The sequence below is a fragment of the Ostrea edulis genome, chromosome 10, assembly GCF_947568905.1.
Source record: "Ostrea edulis chromosome 10, xbOstEdul1.1, whole genome shotgun sequence".
Classification (NCBI taxonomy): domain Eukaryota; kingdom Metazoa; phylum Mollusca; class Bivalvia; order Ostreida; family Ostreidae; genus Ostrea; species Ostrea edulis.
Window position 1 is genome coordinate 8,136,695 of NC_079173.1, and position 14,626 is coordinate 8,151,320.

At 35.4% G+C, this 14,626-nt stretch overlaps 1 protein-coding gene across 9 annotated transcripts in view; it reads right to left on the bottom strand.

The window, feature by feature from the left end:
* LOC125666710 (ATP-dependent translocase ABCB1-like) overlaps positions 1–14,626 on the bottom strand; it is a 56,997-nt gene that overhangs the window by 96 nt on the left and 42,275 nt on the right. For all 9 annotated transcript variants that reach the window (XM_056151828.1, XM_056151826.1, XM_056151827.1 and 6 more), the window contains 8 exons: positions 14,218–14,379; positions 12,662–12,830; positions 9,248–9,524; positions 8,768–8,924; positions 8,002–8,199; positions 7,433–7,639; positions 3,739–3,885; positions 1–3,463 (listed from right to left, as the gene is read on the bottom strand). The exon at positions 1–3,463 is cut by the window's left edge and continues 96 nt beyond it. In XM_056151828.1, coding sequence (XP_056007803.1) covers positions 3,263–3,463; positions 3,739–3,885; positions 7,433–7,639; positions 8,002–8,199; positions 8,768–8,924; positions 9,248–9,524; positions 12,662–12,830; positions 14,218–14,379 — 1,518 coding nt within the window. In that variant the 3' untranslated portion in view covers positions 1–3,262. The remainder of the gene's footprint in view (positions 3,464–3,738; positions 3,886–7,432; positions 7,640–8,001; positions 8,200–8,767; positions 8,925–9,247; positions 9,525–12,661; positions 12,831–14,217; positions 14,380–14,626) is intronic.

Here is a 14,626-nt window from a genome sequence, read left to right on the forward strand (position 1 = left end):
TCGTACATGTATATATTGATGCTCTCACCTTTAATCTGGTACCAAAAAAAAAAAAAAAATAATAATCCTTACAAGAAAGATTCTGCTAAAAATAGATTTCACTGGATTTTTTGACAATACATATAATCAAATAGTGATGAAAAGAGCAATTAACGCCCCAGATCCATCAAATGCACAGTGCTCATAGTAGTTAGTAATACTACGATGTATACGAAAAAGATAGTGTATATCAAGGGTATGAACTGCAACGCTCCATGCTGACATATTCCCATGAAGTATCCTGGCGTGGAATGACGACGCAATTTACACCCTCATGTATTTTGAAAAATAAAATTTATATTTACAATCTACTTTCTCGTCTGTCGGAATTCCCTGTCATTAAAATAGACCTACTATATTCATCAAGTTTCATGCGCATATTGTTCATAACATAATTGGTAATGTAAATATTGTTTAATGGAAGACATCCCCTGCAGTTAGTAAGGATATAAAGTGAGGGTGCTCGGCACCTGAAGAAGTTTTTTTTTTGCAAGGGAGAAAAATAAAGGAAAAAAAGAAAACTATTGTCGCAAGTTTGAGTCAGGACTGGGTGGTGTGTTTGCAATAGGTGGGTGACGCCCTTATCCTATTCCAAGGAGCACACTTACTAACACAATCATGGCAAAATGGATAAGGCCATCGCCCATCAATCACTACCACACCACCCACACCCGGTTCAAATCCTACTCACAACAATAATCCCCCCCCCTTACATTTGCAACATAGATAACTGAGAAACGTGATTTAAAAGCACAACACATAAAGCCTTATATCACGCCTCCGCTACAAATTTATTGTGCACTTCTATTCACTGTTGTTTTGTTTTAACACTGAGCACCTCATTGTAAAAAAAAACTTTTATACAAGATTTGATTTTGACTTGTAGGCCTATTCTGTACTAAGAGCACAAACCTATAGCGAAATAGATCCTTTGATCCGCTCCCGTAGTTAACTACACAAGCTACAGTATGCAAGCGGATTTAATTAGATTGATGAGGTAGAGGAGTCAAAGGACATTTATGTCAATGATTCTACTTAAGTACATAAAACAGCAAATATCTTTTCAAACAATATAACAGAAAAGTATAAATCATGTTTTAAAATGATGGTGGAGACATAGTATAAACAACTGTAAACAATCTTTGACAACACAAGACAAAATTTTCCTGTACACCGATTATAAATCAATACCTCGTCATTATGTAGAGAAATGTATACGTTAATTTGTAAAAATCACACACACTCATAATATTACAATAAACAGTTGTCCAGATTACCATGGTTACATTTGATTGAGTACGCTTTAAAAAAAAGAAAACTTACTCCTGTAATTATTATTCTGTCGTATTTATAAAAAAACCTTTCTACAAGTTGCATTTATTTTGAAACTCCCCATGAAACCTACCAATTATTAAAATCATTAATACAACATGCGTATTAACAACACATAACTGAGTACCTTGCTTGGATAGCACAACAAATTATCACGCATCCGCTAAAATTTATTACGCACATCCAATGAGAAAAAAACACCCATAAACGTTTTATAGAATACTGGATAGATTACTACTGTCAAGTCAAAACCAGTGACATGACAAACAAACGATATTGTGTGTGAACTTCCTTCAGTGTTTTACTCTTGATTGTCATATAGCACTATCAGCCTTTTACTATATGAATATCAATATTAAACGCCAAGTTTTTATTGTTGAAGTTATCACAAATTGGTGCACTTATGCCTAAACAAAAATAAAATTTACACAATATTACAGTGTGAAACTAAAATTTCACAAAACATTATCTAATCAAAGAACTGGTGATTATTCTATTTATTGATTTTTTTTTGTGGTTCTCTTTCAAACACATTGAGATTCTACAAGATATGCAACAAACACAAAATATTCTGCAAAACTCATCTAGCAATATGAAGGCCAAATACAATTTGAGCTAATCATCAAAATAAGCTACAGTTATAGAACTGGAGGGAAGGAATCAGTAAATTTTGTCAGAGATCATTTTTCATAGATTTCATAAGTTCCTGAATCCCATGAATTTCAAACCACAACAAAATACACAGTTTATATGATGTCTCACTGTACAGAAACCGTATCCATAATATTATATCCCAACAAAACTGTAAAATCTTGGCAACCTAAAAATTTCTACCCCTACAAATTTGAAATGGCATTTCAACAGTCAAATTATGAGGTCTGAAAAGTGGCATCAGTGATGGAGATAGATGTACGTAAAACAATGAACCCAGTCATGAACAATTCCTATAGACAAGATGTAAAAGCATCTGGTCCCACTATAAATCTCCCCTGCACTAAAAATAATATTCTACCAGTTAATCCATAATACAGTACAAAGTGCAAAACAGTACAGTGAAGGCATTATAAATTAGTTACACGTACAAACTATAGGTACATTTTCTAGGGCAGACTCCCACGAATCTAACATATCCATGTTAAAAAACAAAATACAGTGATCCCACTTTATAACGCCAACATTTGTACCTCTGCAATTTTGGCATTATAACGGGCGTGGCATTATATTGGGGGAGTGGGGTATGTGTACAGCTGTCAAAAGAAATCAAACAAATTTTATCTACATATCAATATGCTATTAGATTTCGGTGTGTCCGACATACTCAGATTTCAAAAACAATACTGCATATTTGAACTCAGATGATTATCGTTTACGTAACTTATTATCTGCTCCAAACTTTGATACCTGGAGGACTAACGGCAGATAATTGGTTAAACCTGCTCACTGGAATTTTCCTGCCGTTGATTGGCGATAATTAGCGGGGGTGATTATAAAGGTAATAGACCAAATCGTACCTGTAAATACGTTGGCGGATGGCGGTATGCGGGGGATGGCGTTATAACGGGGTTTTACATAGCAAGGAAAACAGGACTTTGAACTTTTTTGGCGATATGCGGGGGTGGCAATATAGCGGGGGATCACTGTATACATTTACATGTACATTAAAGCTTTTTTTATATATAAAACAGTACATAAATACATGCAAGTAGTTCAAGGCAGTTGCATGCCGATAATGATAGCACTTGTTGAACGTTTCACCTGTCCCTTAAAAATACTTCTGAGGACAAAACAAGTAAATACACAATACCCCGTGTGAAGAGCTGGGACTCCGAGTGTGCACCGGTCACTTTATACTGTAAAGAACACTTTTAAATATAGCGTAGGACTTTTGAATTCACCCTCTAGATTGTGCGGTCGTTACGAGTCTGTAATATATGCCCTGTTTGGACATTAGATCGCTATGGCAACCTTCCTCTGCTACCTGTCCATGCTTGATGACGCAGATTTTGTCCGCGTTCTGGACTGTGGACAGTCGGTGAGCGATGACGATGCAAGTCCTGCCCTCTCTAGCCTTGTCAAGCGCTTCCTGAACAATCTGGGGAGAATAAAATATCAAAATAAGCAGAAAATGTTCGGATGTTTCTTAAAATAACAATATCCAAAATCCTACAAATTTTCAGCAAGTGGTCTTTTTATCATTATATTTCCCAACATTTAATTCATACTGAATGAAAACAAGGAATGCATCTTTAAGAAAACAGACATAACTTTAAGCTGTAATGTTTTTTATTTCAATTTAACCAATGCTTGAATAGTAAGTTGGTATAAAATAAGATTCAATTCATCTACAAAGCAACATTGCTTACACACCTTTTCACTCTCCGTGTCAAGGGCAGAAGTGGCCTCATCCAGCAGAAGGATTTTAGGATTTCTGACCAGTCCACGTGCGATAGCCACACGCTGTTTCTGTCCACCAGAGAGTTGAGTCCCCTTGTCTCCACACATCGTGTCATAACCCTGCGCAAGAAAATATGTGGTCCAATCACACAACAATTTTATACAATTATTTCAAATGATGTCAATTATTTATGCATACATGTACTTTATGCAAGAACTTAATTTGGTGAAATCACATTTCAGCAATTCGTGAGAATGAAAAAGTCATGGGTGCTACCGGTAAGTTAAAAAAAGCAGTTTTAGTAGGAAGTAATTGGGGGGTGGGGGTGGGGGGGGGGATTAAAACTCCTGTGATATTTGAACTCACAATATACTACTATAAAAGTGGTTATTTACGCTGGGGGTTAAGTACGCATTTTCCCATGCACAACATTACGCACTGGAGAAAATACAAAGTAACAGAATATACATCATAACAAGAGGTACTGTGAGCAATGCTCACTAAGAATACCCCCGATTACCCCAATCTCCCAAAGGGTGTTGGTAATAGGTATAAACTACCTCTTTTCTGAGTGTAAAAAACAAATGGCATGACAAACCGAACCATATTGCTACTTCGATGTCCAGTGCGCTTGACCTTTGACCTTTTGACCCCAAAATCGATAGGGAACATTTTCATCCCATGGGTAGTCCATATGTATGATATGGTGACTGTAGGTGGAAAGGATAACGCTTTAGAGCCTAGAAACCATATTGCTACTTCGATGTCCAGTGCGTGTGACCTATGACCTTTTGACCCCAAAATCGATAGGGAACATTTTCATCCCATGGGTAGTCCATATGTATGATATGGTGACTGTAGGTGGAAAGGATAACGCTTTAGAGCCTAGAAACCATATTGCTACTTCGATGTCCAGTGCGTGTGACCTATGACCTTTTGACCCCAAAATCAATAGGGAACATCTTCATCCCATGGGTAGTCCATATGTATGATATGGTGACTGTAGGTGGAAAGGATAACGCTTTAGAGCCTAGAAACCATATTGCTACTTCAATGTCCAGTGCGTGTGACCTATGACCTTTTGACCCCAAAATCAATAGGGAACATCTTCATCCCATGGGTAGTCCATATGTATGATATGGTGACTGTAGGTGGAAAGGATAACGCTTTAGAGCCTAGAAACCATATTGCTACTTCGATGTCCAGTGCGCTTGACCTTTTGACCCCAAAATCAATAGGGAACATCTTCATCCCATGGGTAGTTCATATGTATGATATGGTGACTGTATGTGGAAAGTATAACGCTTTAGAGCCCGGAAACCATATTGCTACTTCGATGTCCAGTGCGCTTGACCTTTGACCTTTTGACCCCAAAATCGATAGGGAACATCTTCATCCCATGGGTAGTCCATATGTATGATATGGTGACTGTAGGTGGAAAGGATAACGCTTTAGAGTCCGGAAACCATATTGCTACTTCGATGTCCAGTGCACTTGACCTTTGACCTTTTGACCCCAAAATCGATAGGGAACATCTTCATCCCATGGGTAGTCCATATATATGATATGGTGATGGTAGGTGGAAAGGATAATGCTTTAGAGTCCGGAAACCATTGCGTCTACAGACGGACGGACGGACGGACAGACAGACGGACAACCTGATTCCAGTATACCCCCCCCCCACAACTTGTTGCGGGGGGTATAATTATCAAATATTTATAACTATACGCGTGGGTGAAATTTACATACTTATCATGTGACCACGTAATTACATGTAGTGTAAATTTCCCCCACACAAAAATAACCACTTTAACAGTACAGTCTAGCAGTTACATAAAACCCCACTGAGAAAACAGGCCTTTCAATGAAATTTAAAATGGACTATATTCTACTGATATTTATTTTTCCATTTAAAGTTTGAAAGGATGTCTGCCATTACGACAATATATGATCGTTATACTCCTTGAGACTTTGTACAGACAGAATTGAATATCCACCTTTCTAATGTTTTTATCTTGAATATCTTTACCAATTAAATTGATAGACATTTCCTCATGAATGTGATCAATATGAGTATAAATCTTGCAAAATACAGTACAACTATTTTAATGACTGGGAATAATCCGACAGAAGTGAGACTGTTGAAACCCCTGCACTATCAACTTGTTTGTCAGTAGCCTGCTTCGATTTAAAAACTGACCATAAGCAGAACAAGCTCTTGTGTATTGAATCAGTTGAGAGATATAAACACCCCAGTGATAATGGAATATTACTACATAAATATGGGACAAATCCAAATAAGGTAATGTTTTAAGATACAATAAACTTACTACTGAGTGACTAACATGATATTGTGGGCTCGCCCTCGCAAAAGCAGAGCAAATAGTACCATTTCATACATTTCAAATGTTTCTATGTAAATTCATTAACGGGTAGAATTCTACTCTTTCCAATACTTAGTTCATCACTTGGTTTCTTATAGTCTTGGCTAAAACAAAACTCAGTAAAAACAGACATTTAACAAGTATTCTGAGAGTATTGCATGGCAATACATAGTCCCCTACCGGTTGCAAAAATTACTGTACCACAACAATATTCAAAGTTCATTATGCAGGTTATGGTAAAAGGGAAAATTGGGATGGTTGGAAATCAACTACTATTCGAGTAGAGACTAGACCGGGAAAAAAGACAAATTTATAATTAGGTTTAGGTCTTTAACCAAGTCAATAAACTGTGACGTGTAGGTGATCATGAATAATTTAACTATATTGTTGTATTACTATGTAAGAAGTTTTAATGAATGTAGTACTCTTATCTACAGAGATAAGGAACTTGGATGTAAACTAACAATTCATGCTATTTTTTTTTAAGTCCAAGGGCCATAACTTAATGAAAAATAAACGGACCGAGACGAAATTTTAACTTGATCTGTAACTTGTTATGGCAAAGCAATGTACCAAATATCAAATGAATATCTGAAAGCACAACAAAAAAAGTCTGGAAAACTGATAATTTATGCTATTTTTCTAAGTCAAAGGGCCATAACCAAGTGAAAAATCAACGGACCGAGACGAAATTTGAACTTGATCTGTAACTTGTTATGGCAAAGCAACATATCAAATATAAAATAAATATCTGCAAGAACAGAGAAAAAGATGCGGAAAACTGGCTGACGGACAGACAGAGTGCAAACCTAAAGTCCCCTTCAACTTCCTCGGTAGGGGACTAAAAATAAATATTATTTTTGAAAATACATGAGCCGGGATGAACAGCAACATTTCAAGGCAGCATACTTTACAGGCAACACTAAACACTGAATCAGGTATGCTGGCGTAAAGCGTCAAACACATCCTCATGTATTTTTAAAAATGAAAATTTATTTTAAAATATCCAATACTTGGTGGCAGAAATCTTTACTACTTTGCGTAATGAATCCATCCAAAATGTGTAAATGTGTATGTATGCAAAACTTACACTAGGCAACGTTGTATGTATGCAAAACTTACACTAGGCAATGTTGTATGTATGCAAAACTTACACTAGGCAATGTTCTATGTATGCAAAACTTGCACTAGGCAATGTTGTATGTATGCAAAACTTACACTAGGCAATGTTGTATGTATGCAAAACTTACACTAGGCAATGTTGTATGTATGCAAAACTTACACTAGGCAACGAGTTGATGAAATTATGTATATTGGCTTTTCTGGCAGCCTCAATGATCTCTGCCATTGGTACCTCTCGGAAGTTGTCCCCATATGCAATATTTTCTGCTATGCTACAGTCAAAGAGTACAGGTTCCTGAGACACGATTCCGATCTGTCGACGCAGCCACTGAATGTGGAGGTCTTTGATATCGTTATCATCCAAGTACTACAATGTATATCATAAGATCTATATCGTTATCATCCAAGTACTGCAGTGTCTACCGTAAGATCATTGCAGTTCTACAGCGTGGCATATAGTCCTATGCAATTCCTCCAAAAATTCAATCACTATTATGTTAATAGCTGTTAAAACTTTTATCCCACACATTTCTTTCCTAGTAACAAATCTTATCAAATATTTGAAGCAAAGTTTATTCTAACGAGGAGCACGTTTCTGATTAATCCGTACCAGACACTAATTTTGGATGAACATTAACAATCACATCCCTGGCAAAAGAAGGCTTCAGATGACCTTGATAAAAGATTACCTTGGCATAAGATGACTTTAGGTGACCTTGACCTACTTACCACAGTGCCATCTTCCGGGTCATAGAAGCGCTCTACCAGTTGTACTGTGGTACTCTTGCCACACCCAGAAGCCCCAACCAGTGCCACCGTTTCTCCAGGAGTCACCTCCAACGTCAGGCCCTGCAAAACCTCGACATCTGGTCGAGTGGGATAGCGGAACCGCAGACCATTGAATCGCACCCTGCTGTTCACAGGAAGCTATCAAATGAAAATAAAACCATCTTCATACATGTAATAGTGTTCTAGAGAACATTTGTCGTCTAGAGGTGCATTTCGTGAAAGCATTATTCTATTCATGTAAACTGACTGAGCAGTGAACTGACAAACACAGTAGGCCACACAATAATGCATAAAACCGTCTCGAGATTTGTCTCCTCTGCAACGGTCCGTAGAATATTGATAGACATGGTAAATAATAATACTTTTGTGTATACTGTATAACTGGTTATTTATGCTAGGGGTTAAATATGCATTTTACCATGTCCAACATTACGCATTGGGGAAAAATGTGCAGTAACTGAATATATAATATATATTATATCAACTATTTCTAACTATGCGCACAGGGGAAATTCACGTGATTATTACACAACCATGTAATTAAGGGTAAACCCCCCAACCCCCAACCCCCCCGCATAAATAACCACTACAAATCTATCCTTACTTACATATATAGACAAGTCCATCCTTACTTACATATACAGAGATGCGTCCATCCTTACTTACATATATAGAGACGAGTCCCTTGTCATGCATTTTTACTTACATCTCTCTTGCCTTCCTCGGAGTAGACGTCAATTTTAGGTTCCTGGTTAATCATGTAGAATATGTGGGCCGCGGATACCTTGGCTTTGGATGCGTCCGGAGCAAACGCACTGGCTTGTCCCAGCGCCATCGCGCCAAACACAATGGCACCAAAAACTCTATTTCAGAGAAGACTAAAATTACTCATTTAAAAATCAGAATAAAACTTTTTGCAAAACAATCATAATCTTATATTAAATTAGTTTCAGGCTAACAAATAAAACCTGATTGTATATGCATTTGAATTCTTCAAAGACTTATCATTTCTAAAGACAAACTTTTCAGCAAATATAGTTACAAAACATGTAAGTCATGGAACCTGATGTGTTATTTTGTATGTGTAGGTGCGAGATCAAACTGCAGATAAAAATTTTCTTTAGCAAATTGTACTTCCCACACCTCCTCCATTATTGTTTCTGACTTAATGAACATGTCTACTTACTTAAAGACATCGGTATACTCCATCTCGCTCTGTCGTATCAGGTATGCGCCAAACCAAAATGCTGCCGCGTAGGCGAAGAACAGGATCCCTGTGGCAAATGAGAACGCGATGGCCGTGAGGTGGGCCCGCCTGAGGGAGGTGGCATAAGGCCCTTCTATCAGGGACTTGTAATTCTCCACCATTTTCTCCTCCTTGGTAAGGCTGGCCACGGTGCGGATGTTTTCGATAGATTCTGTGGCTGTTTTGCCCGCTTCCTCCAAGGCTTCCTTGTTTTGACCTGGAGATAATGAAAGCAGTGATTGTTCACAGTACTTGTTAACTGACAGTCAGTCACTTGATACAGAAAAATACAAGGAGTGAAAAGGTAATGTTCTATCTGACAAATCAAACAAACAAATTGAAGATGATTCATAAAGGACATAATTTTTGTAGGGTATAAAACTATGACAACTGTGCTGAACTTAAAAACAGCAATTAAAAAATGTGGAATTGATTTAATTAAAAATGGATGAAAAATTACAGCTGATTCCACCGTATTCAAGTTTGGTATTGAACTACTCGGGATACATAGCCATGCATGATTTCATACGACACTCATTTGGCCACATCATCGGAACCCACAGATTTTCTCTCCGTTATAGAGTGTGAATGCAGCGTAAAGGAGAGAAAAACCTGTGGGTTCCGACGACAATTTAATTAATTCTAAATTATCATTAATCACCATATGTCCACGATTTAATCAATTCTAAATTATCATTAATCACCGTATGTCCACGATTTAATCAATTCTAAATTATTATTAATCACCGTATGTCCACGATTTAATCAATTCTAAATTATCATTAATCACTGTATGTCCACGATTTAATCAATTCTAAATTATCATTAATCACTGTATGTCCACGATTTAATCAATTCTAAATTATCATTAATCACTGTATGTCCACGATTTAATCAATTCTAAATTATCATTAATCACCATATGTCCACGATTTAATCAATTCTAAATTATTATTAATCACCGTATGTCCACGATTTAATCAATTCTAAATTATCATTAATCACTATATCCACGATTTAATCAATTCTAAATTATCATTAATCACTATATCCACGATTTAATCAATTCTAAATTATCATTAATCACTGTATGTCCACGATTTAATCAATTCTAAATTATCATTAATCACCATATGTCCACGATTTAATCAATTCTAAATTATCATTAATCACTATATCCACGATTTAATCAATTCTAAATTATCATTAATCACCATATGTCCACGATTTAATCAATTCTAAATTATCATTAATCACTATATCCATGATTTAATCAATTCTACATTATCATTAATCACTATATCCACAATTTAATCAATTCTAAATTATCATTAATCACTGTATGTCCACGATTTAATCAATTCTAAATTATTAATCACTGTATGTCCACGATTTAATCAATTCTAAAATATCATTAATCACTGTATGTCCACGATTTAATCAATTCTAAATTATCATTAATCACTGTATGTCCACGATTTAATCAATTCTAAATTATCATTAATCACTGTATGTCCATGATTTAATCAATTCTAAAATATCATTAATCACTGTATGTCCACGATTTAATCAATTCTAAATTATCATTAATCACCATATGTCCACGATTTAATCAATTCTAAATTATTAATCACTGTATGTCCACGATTTAATCAATTCTAAATTATCATTAATCACTGTATCCACGATTTAATCAATTCTAAATTATTAATCACTGTATGTCCACGATTTAATCAATTCTAAATTATCATTAATCACTGTATGTCCACGATTTAATCAATTCTAAATTATCATTAATCACTATATCCACGATTTAATCAATTCTAAATTATCATTAATCACTGTATGTCCACGATTTAATCAATTCTAAATTATCATTAATCACTGTATGTCCACGATTTAATCAATTCTAAATTATTAATCACTGTATGTCCACGATTTAATCAATTCTAAATTATCATTAATCACTGTATCCACGATTTAATCAATTCTAAATTATTAATCACTATCCACGATTTAATCAATTCTAAATTATCATTAATCACCGTATGTCCACGATTTAATCAATTCTAAATTATTAATCACTGTATGTCCACGATTTAATCAATTCTAAATTATTAATCACTGTATGGCCACGATTTAATCAATTCTAAATTATTAATCACTGTATGTCCACGATTTAATCAATTCTAAATTATTATTAATCACTGTATGTCCACGATTTAATCAATTCTAAATTATCATTAACCACCGTATGTCCACGATTTAATCAATTCTAAATTATCATTAATCACTGTATGTCCACGATTTAATCAATTCTAAATTATCATTAATCACCTAATAAGCATCTCTGTATAAAATTCTTGTAAACTTGAATATATAGTTTGAATAAAACAAACTGATATAAATCTATTAAACCTTACTATATGTAAAATGTCATGTGGGGGGGGAAATGAGCAGACAATAAAAGGATTCATTTCTGACATAAAGCCAGTTTTTTAATTTCTTGGTTTATGGATCCGACAACTCTAATTTCTGGGAAATTGAAAAAAAGAAAAAGAAAATACAAATTTCGGCTTTTTTTAATTCCACCAATTCTATCCAATTTCATTCCAAACCGAAAAAAGAAAAAAATGCATTTTAAGTTTTACGAATAGAAAATCCTAAAATGCAAACCTATTGATTTGTATTTGGTAATCATTATTCCTTTTGCAAAATATCGTTATTTTGTATTTTTTTAAAAACTATGTGAACACATATGGCCATTGATGACAGTAACGATACCTTATATCATTCTTGTCGATGAAACAGATGGCATTTCTTCCAAGAAAAAAGAATTGATAAAAAAATTAATATTTCTCATACAATTGGCGATATTCTTGCTGTTAACATAGACGAAAAATGCAGGGCTATTTAAAAAGAATATACATAAAGTATTATTAGTTGTATGATTGATAGTAGTAATTTTTCAACCTTTGTTAGTTTGGGATAAACAGAAAAACGTTGCCAAATCTTTTTTTCTTCCGAGATAAACCATGCCTTTCAACCAAAGCCACTTTAATCACGAAATGATGTTAATGTTTCATTGAAAATACAACAATGATATATATTTAAAAAATCTGTATTTTATTTTTATTTTTATTTTCTCCTGACCGACCCTTATTTTTGAAAAAAAACCCAGAAATGATCATAAATGTTATGAGCATTTTATAATTATGAATTCAAATCTGACAAATATACATTTCAAATCCTGGAAGATTTCACATGAATTTTCATTTCCAGGGCCACATTCTAAAAGCCTAAACCAAATCAATTCCCCTGGAAATAAATTCTTATAACAGACTTATCTTGTACCTGCTACCCCTTGTAGGAGTTTCATCTGCAACATTCCTGCCACCATGATGAAAGGAAGAAACGCTACGATGACCAAAGTCAGTTTCCAGCCGTAGATGAATGAGATCACGAACGCTGTCCCGAGGTTAGCGATACTCTGTACGATGCTTCCTAGTCTCGCTCCGGAGATCTGTAAAACACGGTCATGAAATCCAGGTGAAATCAACGTTTTTCAAGGAAGAGAAATTTCCTACACCATGTCATTTTCAATTTTTTTTTTTTTTCACAATATACAAAAAAAATGGACAGAAAAATCTTTTTTGACGAAAGTCTGTTCACAAATTTGCAATGATTTCAACCCTGAGTTGTACTTATTTTCTGACGATATTCTATTAGACCTTGTTCACTGTGAAATTGACCTTTATCTATTTCCATTATACACTACAGACATAAGATAACACATACACACATACACTGCTATTAGATAATACACATGATCATGACATTAGTGACTTGCTTAACACATAACCTGCAATTAGATAATACACATGATCATGACATTAGTGACTTGCTTAACACATAACCTGCTATTAGATAATACACATGATCATGACATTAGTGACTTGCTTAACACATAACCTGCTATTAGATAATACACATGATCATGACATTAGTGACTTGCTTAACACATAACCTGCTATTAGATAATACACATGATCATGACATTAGTGACTTGCTTAACACATAACCTGCTATTAGATAATACACATGATCATGACATTAGTGACTTGCTTAACACATAACCTGCTATTAGATAATACACATGATCATGACATTGGTGACTTGCTTAACACATAACCTGCTATTAGATAATACACATGATCATGACATTGGTGACTTGCTTAACACATAACCTGCTATTAGATAATACACATGATCATGACATTGGTGACTTGCTTAACACATAACCTGCTATTAGATAATACACATGATCATGACATTGGTGACTTGCTTAACACATAACCTGCTATTAGATAATACACATGATCATGGCATTGGTGACTTGCTTAACACATAACCTGCTATTAGATAATACACATGATCATGGCATTGGTGACTTGCGTAACACATAACCTGCTATTAGATAATACACATGATCATGGCATTAGTGACTTGCGTAACACATAACCTGCTATTAGATAATACACATGATCATGACATTAGTGACTTGCTTAACACATAACCTGCTATTAGATAATACACATGATCATGACATTAGTGACTTGCGTAACACATAACCTGCTATTAGATAATACACATGATCATGACATTAGTGACTTGCTTAACACATAACCTGCTATTAGATAATACACATGATCATGACATTAGTGACTTGCTTAACACATAACCTGCTATTAGATAATACACATGATCATGACATTAGTGACTTGCTTAACACATAACCTGCTATTAGATAATACACATGATCATGGCATTGGTGACTTGCGTAACACATAACCTGCTATTAGATAATACACATGATCATGACATTAGTGACTTGCGTAACACATACACACCCCCTGAACTAGTGATGCGTCTGTGGCCAGCCTAGTGGTCAGTGCCCCGGTTGAATTCTTATGGTTGTCAAACCAAGCGATCTCCTGTCTCAGCATGGCTTTGAACACAAGACGGCGGAGCCTCATTGTTAGATTCTCTCCAGACACTCCGAAGCAATAGCCCTGAAATAACAAGATCCCAGTCCTAAACGAAACCAACATCAGCAGTACAAAGTGGAGATAAGCAGCAGCATCCACACCAACATCCACCCTTCCACACCAACATCCATTTCCACACACCCTTCCACCTACCCCCACAAACATCAACCCTTCCACACCAACATCCATTTCCACACACCCCTCCACCTACCCCCACAAACATCCATCCATCCACACAACCCCCCTCCACAAAAACATCCACCCCCCACCC